The sequence below is a fragment of the Parasteatoda tepidariorum genome, chromosome 2 (genome assembly GCF_982258835.1).
Source record: "Parasteatoda tepidariorum strain Cologne lab strain chromosome 2, Ptep-v5.0, whole genome shotgun sequence".
Lineage (NCBI taxonomy): Eukaryota > Metazoa > Arthropoda > Arachnida > Araneae > Theridiidae > Parasteatoda > Parasteatoda tepidariorum.
Genome location: NC_141756.1, coordinates 22556457 through 22577180, shown reverse-complemented (window position 1 = coordinate 22577180; position 20724 = coordinate 22556457). Strand labels below are relative to the sequence as shown.

The window sequence follows — 20724 nt, the reverse complement described above, 5'->3', positions numbered from 1 at the left end:
AATTTTAGATGCAAGAAACTACATATAATAATATTTTGAAAATAACAAGAAGATAAAAGCCGTTTTACTTATTTTGTATGTTGCCATCAATTGAGTGGGTCTCTATTTTTGAACAACGTTATTAGTAGAACACTAGATTTCGCAGTTAAAAAAATATATATATAAAATTAAGGAATATACTCGTAGAATAATATAAAAATGAATAAAGTCCTAATACCTTGACCTCAAGATCGAAAGAGTGAAGTTGTTTATATTACATTCAAATATTTTTAATAGTGTGCTGTGAAGAAAAATCATGTAATTACAACAACAAAAAACTAACATAATTAAAACTATCAGTAAAAGGAAATCACTTACAATTTTCTTGCGAACTTCATTGTCGATTACTATCAAGAAATCCGATGACTAAACGAAAGAGCGATTAAGATTTAAAAACAAATATTGTCTATATCATTATTTAAATACATGGTTACATTGTTAAGGCATACGAATACTGATACAACTTATTTTGACATTTTAAACAAAAACAAATTCTGGTTGAAAAAAAGAAGCAACAATGCTTGTTCGTGTTCTTTCACTGTTTAAATAATAGTTAATTTAGCAATAAAATGTGTTGAGGTAGTTGAGCAAAGACAAGATACAAAAAAAATATGGAAACGATAAAATACCACAAGAAATACACATCGACTCAAAAATTTAAAAATACACTCGTTAAAATCATTTAAAATGAGGAATTCAAATGCACAGAACGTCCTCCCAATCTCTACCCCGGAGGTAGTGTGGGGTCAACTTCAGAATCTTAAAATTATATCCCTGTTTTTTATTGTAGATTTGAATTTGCTAGAAAAAAACAGAGGTGACTTGAAAAATAAGTAAAAGAATACAAAATATTTAATTCTACGAGTATAATAACAGAACTTTCTTTGAAAGAAACGCGCGAGGCAGCAGAAATTTTCAAAAGAAAGAATAATTGAAGCAATAAGGAAAAAAGAAAAACAATGGAAATAAAAATATGGCCACCGAAGCCGACATCTTCAGGGGGTACCAGCTCCTGAAGCCATAGAACAAAACCTTTTCTGTTTAATTTTTTTAACTCTAAACAATTGAGAAAAACAGGGCGAAATTAAAGTCTTAACTGAGCGGCCCCAGTTAAGCATTATATTAATCTGTTTCGCAATACTTAACCTTCCCTTTCATTTTTTTCTTCTACTGCGCATTTTAATAGAGGGCGTTGATTTCTTTTATTTCAAATGTGTCTTTTACATTGAGCATGTTTCAGAAAATTGCTGTTTGACCAATTTAATGTGAGTTTTCGGTTTTTCATTTTTGTATTATATTATCAAGATTATGTGCGAAATTTCTCTTCTGATTAGATTTTATGTATTGCTTGTATTTTTCCAGGACTTTTGCAAAGCCTTCGGGGTGTTATTTGCATATATGGCAGTACTTTTACTTTCGTTACTTGTACCGCCGGTACAACTAAAAAGTACGTACTTTTACTTGTACTTCGTTACTTTTTAAATTTAGTACTTTTACTTGTACTGTCGGTACTCTTTTAGGGAAAAAGTGCAAGTATTTGTAACGGAAATGTCGAATGAAATCGTTACTTTTTTCTAAAACTCGGTAAGCTTTCTAAAAATAAGAAAAAAATAAAAAATAAATTTTTTTTTTAAAAAATGCTTATGTTTTTTTAATTTCTAAAATTAATGCGCAATATATATGCATTCACAGCTAATTTCGTGTTCAAATACCTTGACCTTTAAAAATTGTCATTCCTGAAAGGGAAAAGACGGCTCTTTTGAACTGCGAAAGGTTTCGCGATGTGAAATCGCAGGACGGTTTATTGTTTGCTGCAGGTCTGGTACTTTGCATCAAATTTAATTGGTTTGACGAAAAAGCTAGGGAGGAGGCTACAAAAGAAATTGGAAAGAATTGTCCAAGCTGAACACCCTGCTATAACTAATAAAGTAACAGAAAAAAAACCCCGGGAATCTTAATTTTCTAAAGCTGAAAACATCATGCCAATCACCAACGACAGAAGAATTTATCGCATACATGAGCTCAAATGTCGAAACGGAAAGCATATCAATTTTGAATCGACATCCAATCGTAAAAAAATTATACGTGAAATATAATACTGCAGTACCTTCTAGTGCTCCCGTGGAGCGCTTTGTGGGGAGAGTAGTTGCAGACCATGTCAACCGTCATCTATGAAAAGGTACCCCGACATAGAGTCGAGTTAACATGTCTTATATACTAGTGAATTGTAGTTGTAATTTTGTAGTGTTAGATACGCTACAGTACTCCACCACCAGAATTATAGCTATGATAGAATTCGATGAATGGATGCCACTAGTTGATTCATTGCTGTTTTTGTGCGAAGCCGGGAGAGCTGTATTAAGATCACCGTATTTTTTTGAGTGAGAGGTGTATTAACTTCACTGTTGTAGTCGCTCCTGTGTTGCCGTTAGCAGTCGAGTGTATGCAAGCCAACGTTGTGTGTGATCGAGATGAGACTGAGTAGCAACAGCGTGAGGAGGTGGATAATGACGCAGTCACAAGTAGCAAGTCAACTGTTCAACGTGGACCATCCAACGAAGTAGGCGTTACTGCCGATGTAGGCGTATCCAGATCAAAGTGGGCGTTTTTGCCAAGGTAGGCGCGTTCACATCACGTCCGAAGGTCACCAATGTAGGGATCAGTAGTTACAGACCATGTCAACCTTCATCTATGAAAAGGTACCCCGACATAGAGTCGAGTTAACATGTCTTATATACTAGTGAATTGTAGTTGTAATTTTGTAGTGTTAGATACGCTACAGCTTATTCAGCGTGGCTAAGCACGTTCTGAGAAATTCTCGCAGCAGACTCAGTGACACCACTTTCGAAATGCAATTATTTTGTAAAATGAATAAAAATATTAATTAGCAAGTTATTTTCAGTCATTTTCGAGTTTTATGCATTTATTCCATACATTTTAAATAAAAAATGTTGGATTTTGTTATTACGTTTTTCAATTTTCTTTTTGAACTCACTAATAATACATTTTTGTCTTAATACATTTTTACTAAATACATTTTTACCTAGTACATTTTTTACTAAAATTATGTTTATGCTCGACCTTGTCAAACAAAGCCCAGTCAAATCTCTAAGAACTTCAGAACTATTTGTGCTATTGAAAACTGTTATAATTACTATTTTAACTCTTGAAAACTCGAAGGTATTAATTTAGCCGCTGATACTAAAATTCGTTAACAAATTTTAATTATTCCGTTAGGCAGAAATGTTCGAAAAATGATTTTCTCGCATGACTTCAGCATTAGCCATTGTTACAAATAAAATTGTAGACTATTCTGTTTCAACTTATACTGCACATGCAATTATTTTTTACTAGCTCAAGATCACAAAGCTATATGAAACACCGTGTTTGCTTTGTTTATGTTTGTGCTTTTAAAACGCGTTTCTATAGAGTAAAACAATTTCAAATCAATGGTAATTTAAATAAATAAAAATAATAAACTAAAAATTAAAATTAATAGATAGAATTTCTTTTTCGTGCAAATCCATAAAAAGTTTGATATTAAAATTATATATGATTTTAAAATTATATTATACGATTATATTATAAAATTATATTAAAATATTCTTCCGAATTTAAAAATAAATTAATGTCCATAGCTTTCAAAATTAAAAATAATTAAATAAATAACAACAATTTTGCAAAAAAATTAAAGAACGTAAGAATATTATTCAGTAAAATTTTAGGTTACTTTGAATTTTCGATTTCCTAGAAATGTACTTTTAAATCATTACTTTTTTTGTTTAGTACTTGTACTTTTACTTGTACTTTTTACTCGTTCCTTTTTAAAATAAGAACTTTTTACTCGTTACTTTTTTTAAAATTACTTGTACTTTTACTCGTTACTTTTTAAAAGTAACGTTGCCATGTATGTTCACATGAGATATACTTTTGTTGTCTTAGAATATCGTTTACACTGATTAATTTTTTTTTAAATTTTTTTTTTAATCAGCGTCGTTGAACTGCCGACCTAATTTTATGGGTTTACGACTACAAATGTTCAACTCCGTAGCCTTGTAATTTTAAACCCAATCCAGAAGACAAGGGAACTCCTGGATCGAGTATTGAGAGAAATTTGCCTCCGTGGAAGACTTTTAGATAGAGCTAACCGGCATTTGCGTTGCATGGAGAGGAAGACCACGAGAACCACCCACGGTTAGCCTGACGGCAAGGGGACTCTAACTAATGAGCCGTCTACCACTGAGGATATTTCACGTCAGCAATGTTTTCGGTGCAAGCCGGATGCGAAATTCGTATCGACTGGGATTCGAACCCGGTTAGTCTCATTGAAAGGCGAATGCTCTATTCCCTGATTCCTCGAGGCTCACACTAATTAATTGGCATATTTAAAGTTAGAAGTAAAACAATAGTAAGCGAAGTGAATCTTAGTAGGTGAAAATCCGATCATTATTGCATCCGCTTTTTTATTTTGTTCACGTTAGTAGCAAGCCTGGAAGCGAGACGGAAAAGAGAAAGCCCTAGTAGTAGAACTATTTCAATAATAGATCATTTTCGTGAGGAGTAAATCTATTCTTAACAATAAATAATTCACTGCTATTACTTTTTCTCTAGAAAGAAGCAATTCAATAGATAAATTGTGTCCATATTTTATTATTCCTTAAAAAAAATCCGAAAATTAAATTTTTTTGTTACCAGTTTTTATTCTTTTCCGTCTTGATATACAGGGCTAAAGAGAATAGAAGGGCTAGTTCACTCCGCTCTTAGAGCTGAAGCTACGATTTCCCTCCTCATGACGTCACTGTGTCCACAGATCTCGGAGATCGCAAGCAAAGATATGATAACTTTGCATCTTTCTCTTTGTAAAAATAAGTTAGACTTTTTCTGCTTATTAGCCTTCAAACTTTACGTAATTAACACATTATTTCCGTTCATAAACATAGTTCAAAAAAAACTTTCTTGATTATTATATTAAAAAAAATACCATTTTAAACTTATAAAAATGTTTTGCTAGTTGGTGAAAATGACACGATAAATACTTTATTTTAAAAAGTTCAGTTTTAACTTTAACTATTAAGAAAAATGAAGGCATATATCGACACTTTTTTTTATCTACATATTCTTTTATAACGATAAGTTAAGTTAAATTTAGAATCCCTGATTTTAAAATATGTCGTTAATAGCAATTTGTTCATACTTAATCATTAGGAAACATCAACCTTAAACGCTAATTACTGAAACAAAATAATAATTTAGGTTCATAATGACATTAGAAATTTTACAATTGTTTATAGACATTTAAATTTACGATGATATAATTTATAGATATTTAAATTGAAGAGAATATAATTTTTTTTTTAAAAAATCATAAATATTTAGAATAACTACATTAAAAAATATGTTATGAAATTAGGAGAATTTCAACCATATACAATATATTTTATTTATACTTTTTATTTACATTTTAATTTTCTTTGACTTTATCCAATTTTTAATTCTTTTCACCTGCCTTTCTTTATGAAGTAACGAGGCGGTTTCTATTTAGATAATGAATTTTTATAAAAGTTCTTTACGACAGAATAAGCGTATTGCTGTTTTATATTAACTGTGTCATTTCGGAATCCATTCTTTACATAGTTGTTCATTTACTTTAGGGAACACGCGAAAAATTATACTTTTTCCTTTTGTTTTTGTATCAGAATTTTTGCAAGTTGCAATCGCGCAAACTGGCATTTCGATAATAGTTTTAAATTCTTGTAAATTCACTGCAAACACTGAGGAAAGTCATTATAGAAAATAACAAATGTCTCAGAATATCTCGCAAAAAGAAATGATCCAATATTAGTTAGAGCTAGTAAGGCCAAACGCTCCGTTCTTGAAGTAAAAGTGCGAGCTTTGCGCCAAAGTGACGTCACTAGAGTGACGTCGGAGAATCGGCGCGGCGAGAGATACTTCAAATGAGTGAACCAGCCCTTCTATTCTCTTTAGCCCTGCTTGATATATATGGACTTTCAGCCCTATTTTGTAGTAGGGGGATCTTATATTTATTCTTGCACATACAGAGCGATGCCAACTTGCTCCGGTCAGCGAATAAATATTTTCGAGTGGCAGTCTTTTAATGTGAGATTGTTGATTTAGAAAATTTGATTTGTAGGGTTTTTACTTACCACTGCATCTAAGTAATTAAAAAGCTTATTTAACATGCCACTTTAATGCACGTGTGCAGAGGCCTTCCCGTTCAAGTGGTGTATCTTCTGCTAAACACTATGTGAAGCAAGGAGGAGGCGGGTTCGAATCCCACCGGTAATCTTGATGTATTCTTTGTTATTTCCTTCTACTTGACAAATGTTAATAAGTCTTAATTGAGTAAACCAGCCTGAAAATGTATGTAATTTAAGCAACGCATTCATGCAGTGTTGAACACCTTTAACCTCTTCGAAACGGGCATATATGCATTTTCAGGGTGACCTAACTATTTTTTTTTTTTTTGCGGTTTACTTGTGGGCGGGGTAATAATAGTTTTCTTTATTAATATCACCATGACTTAGTTCAAATTAAAAATAATATAGTTGTTTCACTTTTAACAAACATAGATTGGATGTATTAAATTTAAAGTGAAAGCAAAAATAAGGTTGAAAATTAGCCATGCCCAAACTTAAGCTACCACTTTTTATTTTTTTTTCATCCTGCTTCTGATTCCATACGAATAAATGTATGACTCGCCCGTCCAAAAAAGGTTAAAAGTTGGTAAAAGTTACCAAAAGTCTCCACGTTTCAGTTAGTAGTTCTTTACCGTTTTTTTTTTTTTTAATATTTTGTCTTATTCGGAGCAGTTGGCATCTCCGCATGCATGTGCAGACCTCTTCGCCCATTACAGTGACAGCTTATAAGCCCTTATAACATAAATGATTTATTCTGACGCATACATAGGCAGTCCTGAGTGCTTATTACTGTCATTACATCATGATAAAAATATATGCTCAAAAGCTTTATAATTTGGTTTCCTTTCTTCTTTTTTTTTCAAGATTTGTTTATAAACTCTTTTCATTTATTGCATTTTTATTTATTTAAACATTTATCTTTGTTTTACTTTAACAAAAGATAAATGTTATTAAATGTTATCTTATTTATTTAATGTTATTTTGAAAGGTAAAACTTTTCTAACACGGACTTCATTACATTTTAATGAACATGCTAAATTCACTGTTTTTTATATCATCTTCTTTGTTATTCAGTAAAGCTAATATTACTTATCATGTTTTCCCAAAACTTAAATTGTACCATACGAGTACTACATTCAGCAAGATGTGGCACAGTTCAAGAAAAAAAATTAACAGATGTTTAAACATTTTTTAAAGGCTTGAAAGGCTACAGAAAACATAGCTGAATAGTTTTTCTACTCATCAGCGCTCTTTTGCAGAAACGTCCCGCAGTAGAATGATCGTAAAGACACAGTTCCAAGTAGAATGCCGAAGTCAAGCATCACTGGTTGTGGTCAGTAAGAAGGTGGGTGACCTGCTTAAAAACTGAGGATGCGTGGTATCAGTCCTCGTTAAATTGTACTATGCTAAAGTGCTCGCTTTCGCATGCTGGTCATTGGGCTACCAAATCAGGGAGCCATCCCCTCTGCTGAGGATCAAAATTGCGATGGCATGCCTTCGGATCATCCTGGAGGATGTTTCCCAGACCATTACCTATGGCCCATTGTGCATCTCTAGTGCAACGTATATAAAGTCCCTACCTTTAGTGCTACGTATATAAAGTACCTACCTTTAGTGCGATGCATATAAAGTATGTACTACTTACCTAAAATAAGTATGTATTACCTACCTACCACAAGTATAAGTACCTACCAAATTTCTGATCTTTTGTTGAAAAATATTTTAACTAACTTTAGAATTTATTAGTTTCCGTTATTTAGTTAGAATAAACTAGGTTTTTTTTTAGTAGAATGTAGCAAACCTCACTCTCAATCTCCGTCTTCCTTTTTTTTATTTTCTTCATTCATTTTCCAAATTTTCGATAATTTTTGCGACAAGTATATCTCTTCCGAATAAGTTAACCATGGAGGAGTGCAAATTAAAAAGAAATTGAACAATAAGATGAACATATGTTTATTAATTACATGTATTGCTTCCAGAAATTCGAAATTTCTGTTCCTTTGGTACGTTCAGCAAACTTTTCCTCCAATCGACGACTTTGATCCTCGGAAAAATAGTTCTTCCAATCACCAATGATTCCTTTTCTTACAAATTGAGTCATACTGGGACCTTCTTCTTTTCCTTCTAAAGAAGCTTTTAATTTATCCTTCTGTTGCAATAGCATACGCTTCACCAAATCTGGCAAATGAGATTTTTCTAATGCTTCCGGGGACATCTCTGCTACGTCTGTAAAGCTTCTTGTCATGAACTCCTTCATTTCCTTTAAACTGCTGTACTTTTTAATATTTTCTAAGATTTTGGGGTCTTTTCGAATGGGTTCAGCATATTTTTCATCATCAATAAAAGATGCCATTTTCAAAATGGCGGTGTCAATGTCTTCTTTGAGCTCTTCGTAAGTGACAAACAATACGTTCGGATCATTTCTGAAAATATTGCAATATGTAGGATTATTCCAGCATATATATATATATATATATATATATATATATATATATATAGATAGATAGATAGATAGATAGATAGATAGATAGATAGATAGATAGATAGATTAGATTGATATCAATAATTAATAGGGTTTAAGAAAGAACTAAAGAATTTTAAAAAAAATATTAGACACAGTATTCTAGTTGAAATCTTAATTATCAAGTGGTACTATACGCATTATTGCTTTTGCGAGACTGAAATCGATTTGCACTTTTTTACGTTCGTTTATCAATTGATTAAATTAGACGATATATTGTATAAATATATAGAATATTTATTATATAACGTATTATATTAGTATATTATTATAATTAGATCACATTATTAGGCACACTGTAGTTTTTTAATAATTATATGTTTTGCACTAGTTTATATGCAATACTTTTATATTTAAATATACATGTAATGGGTTTTTATTTAGGAGATTTTTTATATACTACCTATTTGTATTTATTTTTATTGCATTACAATGTTAACCAACTGATACACGAACTTAAACAAGTGCAAAACTGTTTCAATCGCGAAAGCTGTATTGTATCAACTGATAATTAAGATTTTACATAGAAGAATATTATTTATATATATATATATATTGCATTGCGCATAAGCTGCAAGTAAACAGAACTCATTAGATAAGTTCAAATTGAAGATAAAACAAAGAAAAATTATAAACATATCAAAAAAAAGGGGGGGGGAAGTAATAATTAAAAAAATAACAAAATGTTTGGGAAAAAAATGATGAAATTTTATTTAAAAAGTCCGGAAAAAAAAGATATAATCTTTTCATCAGTCCACATGATTATATCCGCAAAAAAGAGTGCTTTCTGAACACTCAGAAATTTTTTTTACAGAAATTACAACAAATAAAATAGAACACAACAAGTAAAAATAACACGCAAAAACAGAAAATAAAATAAGATAAAAAGAAAAAACAGTATAAAACATAGACTATAAAGCGAGTATCAAAATCAGATGTACTTACATGAACGAAACATTTTTCAAGAATGATTTAAAAATGTTTTCGCAGCAAGATTGCCAGATTACAAAATATGAAAACAAAAGCGCAAATTGAGTGTAACTAGAGGGTTTTAAAGTGCCGTTCTTACTGCACTGCTTTACTGCTTACTGCAAAGGACATCTTTAAGTTTAGAAAGGGGTTTAGTTTTAGTTTGATTTCCAGGATCTTTTCAATAGCATTCCCTTTTCTAAACTAAAAGATGTCCTTTTGAATTATTACTATGATTTTAAAAATATTCTTTGTTGCGATTTTGATTATTGGGATATTCTGATTAATTTTTGTCTTTTTATTACCACGTTTATATAAACTTGCCTTCGTGTATGTCTGTCCGGGTGGAATTTTGTAATCGATTTTAAACTAACTTCCCGACTAGCTACAAACTTCAAATTTGGCACATAGTTCAGAATTGGATGACAATGCATGAAAATGAAGAGAAAAAAAGACATACAAAGTAAAATAAAATTTAAATCTAAAAAAAAAAATATTTTCGAGATTGTCTTTTGTTGTCGATTCCATTATTTCAAATTAGTATTACATGTCAGGTGAAAAGACTTTTATTGTCGGAGTATTTTTATTGGCTGAAAAATCACGTGGTAGGATCCAGTTTTTCCTCATTCATTTCCAGATTGTTTTGGTTGTCATCAGCATAAAACTAATGAAAGTCGTAAAGGTATTCGCGATCGCAACGCTCGAGTACGCCGTCTAGCGGGAGCCTGTAAATATCGGACATTAATTTATCACATTTTCATTTAGTTCCATCAAAGTCATTGACTGAATCAGACGCCATTTTTTAGCAGCAAATAAGAAACAAAATTTCCCTAAGGAAAAGGACGAAGAACTTGAAAAAAATCTCCAGAATATTAGTAAATCTTTCAGGAACAGAACACGCCAAACATTTGAAGAAAAATTCCTCAATAATTTTTAATTTCTATTATCAACAAACTTGCAACTGATGACTTCCGATTTCGGATACTGTTACAGATGTGTGTATTAAGGTAAAATGCATTTCTTCTGTCTTCAATTCATTACGAATTAAAGTGAAGTCAATATTGCTTTCGTCATTCCAGTGAATAAATATGAATTCAGAACATACAGAATTGTAATAGTTATAGCATATTCTTCTTCGTTATAGAATAGTATATATTTCTGTATCCATATAATTCGGAAAACAACAATAAAAAATTATCCAAGTTACTTGAAATAGTGCCATTTGTGCTGATTCTTAATTAATTTAAATCGTTTTCTTGGTAAGTTTTTTTTAATTTTGAAAGAATAAGTTCAACTAGAATTCAGCTATTCTGTTTTTAGCTACATATTCAAATTCATATCAATTATAAAATTTTGCTGTGTAGTATGTTATCTAAAAGTAATGAAGGTATAAACTATGTATCTATTATTTGAGAATAAAGTTTTCAAACAAGGAACTTATCATTTTGGAATTCTCCGGGAATCATAAATCAGGTAAGTGCAATGATTTTTACAATAAAAAATTTGCTTGTAAATATTTTTTTTTTCATTTGATGATGGTTCTCTACAGAATGGTTTTTTACGTCTGATTAAGAACTATAAGAATAATAAAAAAAGAAACAATATGAAAGTTTTTATTTCAATGTTAAGAATTCTTAAAATCGTTTTTTTTATCCTAAGAATTCTTTATTTTCCGTTTTTTAGTTTATAATTTTTTGATAAAAATTGTTCTCAAAATACTTTTGAAAAATTAAATCTTATAACATTATGTGTTTATGCATACTTCTTGTATATTCCAATGTTTGAAATAATATGATTCAGAAAAGTATGGAATAAAAATTTGGTACTTACGTATTAACGCCACCGCCGCTACAGATTTGGCGGTTTTTAAGTGCCGCCAATCTACACTTAAAATTTTTGCGAAAATTCATAAAATAAAACACTTTATTTAAAATCAAAATAGTTAATCGGATTTCGGTGGAAAATGAGCCGATATAGAGTTTAGCATAGATTCAAAACAATCATATCGCCATATGAACTCTGATGAATAAGATTCCAAATGAAATAACATTTCCAAAACGTACGTTTACCAAGATAAAGTTTTATGTTGTGGGAATTGGTACATTTTCGTTTTTTCGGTAAAATATTTCCCTCCTGAAAAAATAAAATTGCATCTTGTTTTGTTTTTGGCAAATCCCAAAGACGAATATTCGTAGCACTAAAAATGGCGACAAAAAAGAATTGTTTTTTTTTTTTTTTTTTTTTTGTTTCGTCAGCATTCTTTATTTTACGTTTCTTAGTTTCTAAATAATGATTTTTATTGAAACTTGAAATTTTTTGATAAAAATTGTTGTCAAAAAACGTTGTTTACAAAATTAAATTTCATAAAATTATGAGGCTTATGTATACTTTTTGTTCATTTTAATTTTTGAACTAATATGATTCTTAAAACTATAGAATGTAAAGTTTAAATGGGCCTTTCATGTTATATCATTAAATTTAGTAATACTATTTCTCGGGCATTAGGTTTTAACTCTTATAAGAATATACATATTTTTTTCTGTTAATGTACAAATATTTTTCCGATGTGTTTTGGATGTTCCTTCTCTAATAAAAAGAGATACCATTTTGTTTTCGGTTGTACAAGAAAGAAGATCAAGCATTTTTCTTTTTTAAATTTAATAAGCCACATTAAAGAAGGAACGTTGCAATGCTACACGCTACATTAACGACGTCTCCAGAGTAACTGAATGACGGTTCATATAGAAATCGCAGGTATGCGTCTCATACAACAACGCCCCCTGTAGTTCGTTGCGATCGCGAATTGTTTTTTTATAAAGATTTTTGTATCCCTAATTTAAAATGAAAGCTCTATTATTTTAGTAGTGGTCTTGTAGTAGTCTTGACTACTCTTGACTAAGAAAAAGAATCTAAATAAAAACATATATTTTTAAAAACCACGTTTTTTGTAGTGAAGAATAATAATTGAAAAGTAATAACTTTTAAAAAATATAAAATAAAAATTAAAAATTAAAAAAAATATAATTTAAAATAAAAAAATTCAAAATAAAAAATAATATTTTTAAAAACCACGTTTTTGTAGTGGAGAATAATAATTAAAAAAAATTGAAAAACGAAAAACGTGGGGCGCTTGAAATACATAACAGTATATATACACATACATATACACATTTTCTTACTCATACACATGCACAGCCACATATACATCCACATACATATGCATATACACAAACATATTCCACATCCACATTCAGATACAATTACAATTACAGATATACCATACACATATTCTCTATTCACACACTAATATAACATTACTGTTATGTATTTCATGCGCCCCACGTTTTTCGCTTTTCAAATTTTTTTTAAATTATTATTCTCCACTACAAAAACGTGGTTTTTAAAAATATTATTTTTTTATTAAATAATATTAATAATTATCTTTACAATGGAAGGGATATTTTTCTTCAAATTGATGGAATACCACAAGGATCTAATTATTCATCTCTCTTAGCTAACTTATTTTTTCATTATTATGAAAAAAATTATACTCTTAGTATCAAATTTGTTTTTAGATATATTGATGACTTAATTATCTTTAATTTCCAAGATTTTACTATTTTATTAAATGATATTTACCCTGAGGAATTAATCTTACTTCGTAATCATGATGATAATATTAATTTAAATTTTTTTGGATTTGGGTATTATAAAAGTTGAAAATGTCTGCTTTGTTGATTTATACGATAAAAGAAATAATTTTAATTTTAATATTAATAAACTAAATACTTGGAATTCTAATGTTTCTAGGAGCATCTATTTAAATACCACTTTTAATGAAATGATCAGAATTAAAAGAATATGTAGTAATATTTATTTATCCAAAAAACAAATCGATAAACTCTTTCAAAATTTTATAAAAAAAACAATGGATTCCTAACTAAAGTAATAAAATCTCTCTCTATATATATATATATTTCTCTTACACGGCGACAAAAAAAGCCTCATTACAACTCCCCGAATGGCAACGCTAGAAAATCGACCAATGATTGCAGCTAAAAATGTCACATGCCAAATCTTGCTGAAGTGGCTCAACATATAGCGCTTTTAAAAACGGAAACTGAAATAACAAGAGAGAACTGAAATAATCAATCTCATACTATTAAGCTAGGCAGAAGTGAGTAGTATTTGTCGATAGATTTCTATTTTACTATTTTGTCGAAAGCGCTTTTTTTCACGAATTTATATATTACGAATTTATTTGACGATTTCTGATTTATATCACGAATTTGTTTTATCACGAATTTATTCTAAAACTTATACTTATGCTTTTAACAAAGTTGTGAATTGTTCATGGTTATTATTTTTCAAAAATGTAATGTAATGTTTTGTTTATGCAGGTTTTTCCACTGCAATTCACTTATTTCAATTTTTAATAGACTTAATTATAGCCAAAATTTTAACCCTTTTAAAGAGATATCAGTTTTAGAAATTTTATACTATAGCACATTTCTAATAGGTTAAACGAATTACATGTCATTTATTTGAATTCAAATTTATTTTAATGACTTAGTACTTACTGGAAGTAATTTTTCTTTAAAAAACAGTTGTTATATGGATTTGAATGATTGTTTTGAATTCTTAGAATTTTGTATATTTGCAATGTACCTAAGTTAGTAGCGAGCGAAGCGAGCTTGGTTTGCGAAGCAAACCATATTAGATTGCGTAGCAATTTTCGGGGGTTGGCGAGCAGGGCGTGCAGCCCACTAGTTTTATGTAAAATCATTGAATTAATCGTATATTTTTGCGGATATATTTACTTAACATTTTCTTTATTAATTTATATAATTTTCCCATGTGCAAATCCATTTCGGGTAAATCCATTGCCAAAATTATTTACTAAATAATTTCTTTGATAATTTCTATAATTTTTCCATGTGCAAATCCATTTCGGGCAAATCCGTGCTTAAAATTATTTACTAAAAAATTCCTTTACTAAATAATTTCCTTTGTTAATCTATATAATTTTTCCATGTGCAAATCCATTTCGGGTCAATCCGAGGCTAAAATTATCTACTAAAAATTTCTTTATTAATTTATACAATTTTTCCATGCGCAAATCCATATCGGGCAAATCCGAGGGTAAAATTATTTGCAAAACAGGCAATTTATGTTTCTCTTTTCTTTTTTATATTTTTTCTTAAATAAACATATTTTTTCTAAAACTATTTATGGTCAACTTTTTTAAATTATCCAGTATAATATTACCTTGCGCAAATCTATTTCGGCCCCATCCTTGGTAACTAACAAATCAATGCACAGAATTACAAATCACTTCAGCAGTGCAGTAAGAACGGCACTTCAAAACCCTCTAGTTGCACTCAATTTGCGCTTTTGTTTTCATATTTTGTAATCTGGCAATCTTGTTGCGAAAACATTCTTAAATTATTCTTGAAAAATTTCCCGTTCGTGTAAGTACATCTGATTTCGCTACTCGCTTTATAGTCTATGTTTTATACAGTTTTTTCATTTTATCTTATTTTATTTTCTGTTTTTACGAGTTATTTTAACTTGTTGTGTTCTCTTTTATTTGTTGTAATTTTTGTAAAAAAAAATTTTGTGTGCTCCTTACTCTATTATTTTAATATATTTTACTTTGGCTATATTGATACAATATCAGAAAGCGCTCTTTTTCGCAGATATAATCGTGTGGGCTGATGAAAAGATTATATCTTTTTTTCCTGACTTTTTAAATAAAATTTCATCCTTTTTTTTTCAAACAGTTGTTTGTTATTTTTATTAAAATGGTTATTTCAAAATTGTTTGTTATTTAAGTTCAAAATGAAGATAAAACAAAGGAAAATTACAGACATATGAAAAAAAGGGGGGAGAGAAAAATAATAATTAAAAAATAACAGACAACTGAGAAAAAAAAGGATTAAATTTTTTTAAAAAATCCGGAAAATAAGAGATATAATCTTTTCATCTGCCCACACGATTATATCCGCGAAAAAGAGAACACATATATATACACACACGCCCATATATATGTATATGTCTCGTGTATATATATATATATATATATATATATATATATATATATATATATATATATATATATATATATATATATGGGTGTGTGTGTGTGTATACTGTGGTACCTCGAGATACGAGAGGAACGGCCATGTAAGCCCTTCTCGTCCTCGACAATGCTCCTGTTCATCCACCAAATTTCGCACATGACATCCTCGAAGAGTTCAAGTTTATAAAATTTCTCTATCTGCCACCTGACACCACTCCAATCCTGCAGCCCATGGCTCAGCAGATGATTTCTAATTTTAAAAAGCTGTATCCTAAGCACCTGTTCCGGCGCTGCTTTGAGGTAACAGAAAAACACAAACCTCACCCTTCGAGAGTACTGTAAGGACCACTTTAACATCGTGATATGCCTCTAAATTATTGATTAGGACTGGCTGAGTGTTACAACGAGGACTTTGACCTCTGCATGGAAGAAGCTGGGGCCTGAGTGAGTCTGTAGCCGAAAATTGTGCTGTGGCCTGAGTCTGTAACCTGAGTCTCTATCTTCAAAGGATATCCATGGACCTGGTGATGGGTGACAGAGACGTGAACGAGCTCTTCGAGGAGTACTCTCAGGAACTGACGACCGAGGAATTACAAGAGTTACAGTCGCAGCAGCATTCAGGGGTTCTGCAAGAAATTGGTTTCGAAGAAGAGCCAGAGGTGGAGGAGGTTAACTTTACAAGTGAGATGAGAGAGTTTTTGGGAATGTGGGAGAGAATTTCACTGTTCGTGGAGACAAGAAACACCCCGAAAAAGTTGCAGCTGGTCGGAGCTATTGACATTTGCCTATCTCATTTCTCTAGCATTCTCAAAAGGAGGAAGAAAAAAACCTCCTTGGACAGTTTTTTTTTTAATCCTAATCTTAATTTTTTTTAATTATATATATATATATATATATATATATATATATATATATATATATATATATATATATATATATATATATATTGTATTGTATTATTGTCTTACTTTATTTTCCATTATGGGGCACTGTCGTTTTTGAATTTACCACCGACAACAGAGAGGCATGTTGGCAAGGCTGTGTGTGCGTCTTTTGCTAACATGCGGATCTTTTTATTTCTTTTTGTTTGTATTGAAATTCACACATTTTTATTTATATTGCTTAATTAAGCCAATTTGGTTTTAGTTGCTTTTTAGCTCCTTTCCATTTTGACTTATTGTTTTAAAAATAAATTTTTTTATTAATTTTTGTTTAATTTTATTTTCATACCTTGATTATGTGTACTGTTATGTGTACTGTGATGTACTATGAAATATTCTATCTATGTAATCTATTGAAAGTAGGAAACTCAAAGTTGGTGGGAGAGAATCCAAATCAAACATGCTTGGTATGTTTTATGTTGCATTTTTCACGTAGTAAGTTCTATTTTCGTTTAATTTCTTTTGGTGCTACTCACACTATTGTATTTAGTCTATTTAGTATTGTATTAGTTATGCACTTTGCTTTATAGATTTTTAAATAATATTAGCAACCACTCTTTTTGCGGATATAATCGTGGGAGCTGAAGAGGATTATGTCTTTTCCTTATTTTGTTTTCCAGCTTTTTATTTTTTTAAAAATATCTTTTCAAATCAATTTTGCTAATACTTTTTTCTCTTCTCTCTCATCAATTATTTACTTATTTTGCTATGTAATTTTAAATCAATTTCTAAAGTATGCATCTTGCTTATTTGATTAATAATTTTTTTTTGAAAATATATTTTTTTTATCAATATTAACCTTTATTCTTTTATCTAACAAAAACATGATGTATTCATTTTCAATGATCATGAAATACGATATCCGTGTTAAAAAAAAAAGAAAGAAAGAAAAGACAGAGAGAAGTAAGGTTCAAACCTGTGAGGGTACCAAGACAATAAGTGGTCAAAATAATCTCCATAATCAATCTTGCCTGATACGAAAAGCTCAAAGAATTGATCGAAGGTTCCATTGAAGTTATGCCCGGGTAAATTTCTCATATGATGGAAATAGGAAACACAGCAGTCCTTCGGATTTCTTGTTACGCATATGTATTTGGCATCTTTCGAAAAAGGTGTCAGGTGAAACGGTAAATGAGTTTTGATAGGACCTGGCCTCATCATTTTATCGACGAAATCGACACCTTTCAGAAATAAAGAATTATACAATTACTAAATGCAGGATAAAATACAGATTAATGCAAATAGTGATTGCAAATTAAACTGCATAGCTATTTAACTGGTTATTGTAGATTGTAATAAAGAGTTATTAATACGAAAAACAGATAGTTAATTATTTTGGTCACACTTTCAAATGAGAATGTCTCGTGAAACATAGATGTTATTACAAAGGAGTTTCAACGTACTTCACAGTATTTTCGACGTACTTATTTTCTTATAGGAAATAAAAGCATTAAACAATTAAAAAATTTCAAGTATTTGATAATTTCGCATTTTTTTAAATTAAATAGTCACTGTCGAGAAAGGCATAAAAAGTTTAAGGTGAAACGAATAAATTCGAAAAAAAATTTTTTTATAATAACAAACTGTAAATATGAATAAACATTTCTTAATTATTCCCTTACATTAAATGCAAGTTTGTCTCCTTAACCCTTTCACACCGACTGTCACAAATGCGTGCCAGCATAAAACGGTATCAACCAACCAGGGAAAAAGATAAAACTGGTAATCAAAGTAATTCTATAACAGTTTATTTGTGGGCGGGGTTATAATTGTTTGATTTATTTAATTCACCATTACTTAGTTCAAATTAAAATGATTTAGTTATTCTTTGAACTAACATTGATTATATATACATATGATTAAACTAAGAATTAAAGTCAAAACAAAGTAAGTCCGTCAAATTAGCAACGCCTACATTTAAGCTACCGTTTCTTAATTATTTACATCCTGCTTTTGAACAAATGCTTTTATGAATCACCCGTTCCCAAGGGGTTAAAATAATGAAGTAGTTGCTACAATTCTAAAGTAATTTATAGTTACTACACTTTTAAGAAAAGTAGTTGTAGTTAAGTACATTTATAACATATTAGTTGTAGCTGTAGTAAACTACAAAAATAATGTCGCTTTTCCGACCACTGGGTTCAACATTACGAAGCTGGGAAATCAAACATTAATAGCCACAAATCCAAAGATCGGTCGGCTGTTTAATTCGGGATATGAAATTAAATAAAAAATTAGCCTAAGTATAAGGAAATGCATTACAATAAGCCTAAAAACTATCAAGCTGAATAGAGATTAGAAAATTCTATAGGAGCTAAAAATATGTAATTGCAAGATTAAAAGGAAATAGTTTGTTTCTTATTAAGTAATATATAAATTTAAATGAGTAAATCTTGCTATTTGAGCCTAGAAACTTACTTATGAAATATTCTATAACATGCAAACAAAATTTTGACTGTGTGATATAGTATATAATTTTTATTTGTAGTGTTCAGAAAAAAAGAAAAAAAAAACATTTACCTGTCATTTCTAAAAACGGAGCTTTTGCATGCAAATCTGATGGATTTTCGAGAGGCTCTCCCTTCCGCAGTATAAGGAGAAGTATCTGTCCTGTCCAAGTGGTTCCACATTTAGGATAGGTCACCAAGAAAAGGTCATCTGGTCGCGGTTTGTATTTGGTAGCCCCACGAAAAATATCAGCCGAAAACATTCCAGGAACTTGAAAGCCATCGATATCTTGTGAAAAGGGAACCGACGACATTTTTCGTATTCTGTCGAAAATAAGGTGTAGAAGAACGACTGATTTTTTAACAAATTTGTTTCAGTTATCTTCTCTTTAAATGATGTTTTTTTTTATAGTTACATTTGATTTTATCTCTCATGAAATCAAATGTCATGTCATGATTGCGCTATTTATCTAAGAATAAATGTAACCTTGAACTTACAACAGATTATTTCTTCTTTTTTTCAGAATTTGGCAAATAAAAGAGATTTGAAAATATCTTTTTCTGTTTTTTATCTTTAGTGATGACAATTACGATGAAAATAAAAATAGGGTTTGCAATAGAGAAATGATACGACTCTTATGGTAAACAAAGTGTCGGTGGACCAAAGGGCAACAGTTGTGTATGATTTCTATTATTAAACAAGTACTAAAAATGAGTTTTTGATAGTACACTACTTCTTATAAATATCTATATATGAAGATAGGTCAGAAAAATTCACGAAACCTCTTCTTCTATGCTGAAATAAGCGTCAACCCGGAAATAATACCTCTTCAGAATACAAAACTGGATAACGTTGTGGCAATCAAGATTATGCTCAATTTTTTAATTTTGCTCACAGTTAAAACTTTTACTGCACAAATACCAATTCTTATTTGTTTGTTACAATTGCTTATGTATAATGGAATCCAAAACAATTAAAGATTAAATTCTCAGAATTAAAAAATTATATGCTGAACAAGACTGCCAACTTTCCTCTTTTTCTCGAAAAAATTACTTTTAGCTGTAGAAAAGATGTTGAAACGAATGTTTCTTTCATGTAGTAAAAATTAATGAATGATATTTTTCTTACCGTTACGTGTGAATGATTCAAAATTTCATCTGACTAGTCAAATTGTATCAGTTTTCTGGTGGTTAAGCTTTGAAAATATTAATAAATTTAACCAATATTCTGAAAGCTTTAGCTTTTAATTATCTGCCACTCTATAAAATATTTATAAATCATTCATTAAAATTTTGTTTATTTAAACATTTATCTTTGTTTTACTTTAACAAAAGATAAATATTATTAAATGTCATTTTGTTGTTATTAAATGTTATCGTATTTTTTTAATAAAATAAACGTTATTTTGAAAGGTAAAACTTTTCTAACACGGACTTTATTATCATTTTAATGAATATGCTAAATTCACTGTTTTGTATTTCATCTTCTTTGTTATTAAGTAAAGCTAATATTATTCATCATGTTTTTCCGAAACTTAAAGTATACCATATCCTATGCTCTAAAAAA

At 29.9% G+C, this 20724-nt stretch overlaps 1 protein-coding gene across 1 annotated transcript; it reads right to left on the bottom strand.

The window, feature by feature from the left end:
• Positions 1 to 8135: 8135 nt before the first annotated feature.
• Positions 8136 to 20158, bottom strand: LOC147814836 (sulfotransferase ssu-1-like). The gene is made up of 3 exons (XM_087156977.1): positions 19231 to 20158; positions 17627 to 17891; positions 8136 to 8620 (listed from the first exon to the last, which is right to left on the bottom strand). Exons 1-3 carry the CDS (start codon positions 19469 to 19471, stop codon positions 8158 to 8160), a joined length of 969 nt encoding a protein of 322 aa, XP_087013103.1. The 5' UTR covers positions 19472 to 20158; the 3' UTR covers positions 8136 to 8157.
• Between the last annotated feature and the right edge of the window lie 566 nt (positions 20159 to 20724).

Excerpts from the sequence above, each read along its gene's own strand:
- LOC147814836 (XM_087156977.1), bottom strand. The coding sequence starts at position 19,471 with ATGTCGTCGGTTCCCTTTTCACAAGATATCGATGGCTTTCAAGTTCCT. Across the intron at positions 17,892-19,230 it reads TCCGTTTTTAGAAATGACAG|GTGTCGATTTCGTCGATAAA; the intron begins GTAAATGTTTTT and ends TATTTCTGAAAG. Across the intron at positions 8,621-17,626 it reads TTGTCTTGGTACCCTCACAG|AAATGATCCGAACGTATTGT; the intron begins GTTTGAACCTTA and ends CAATATTTTCAG.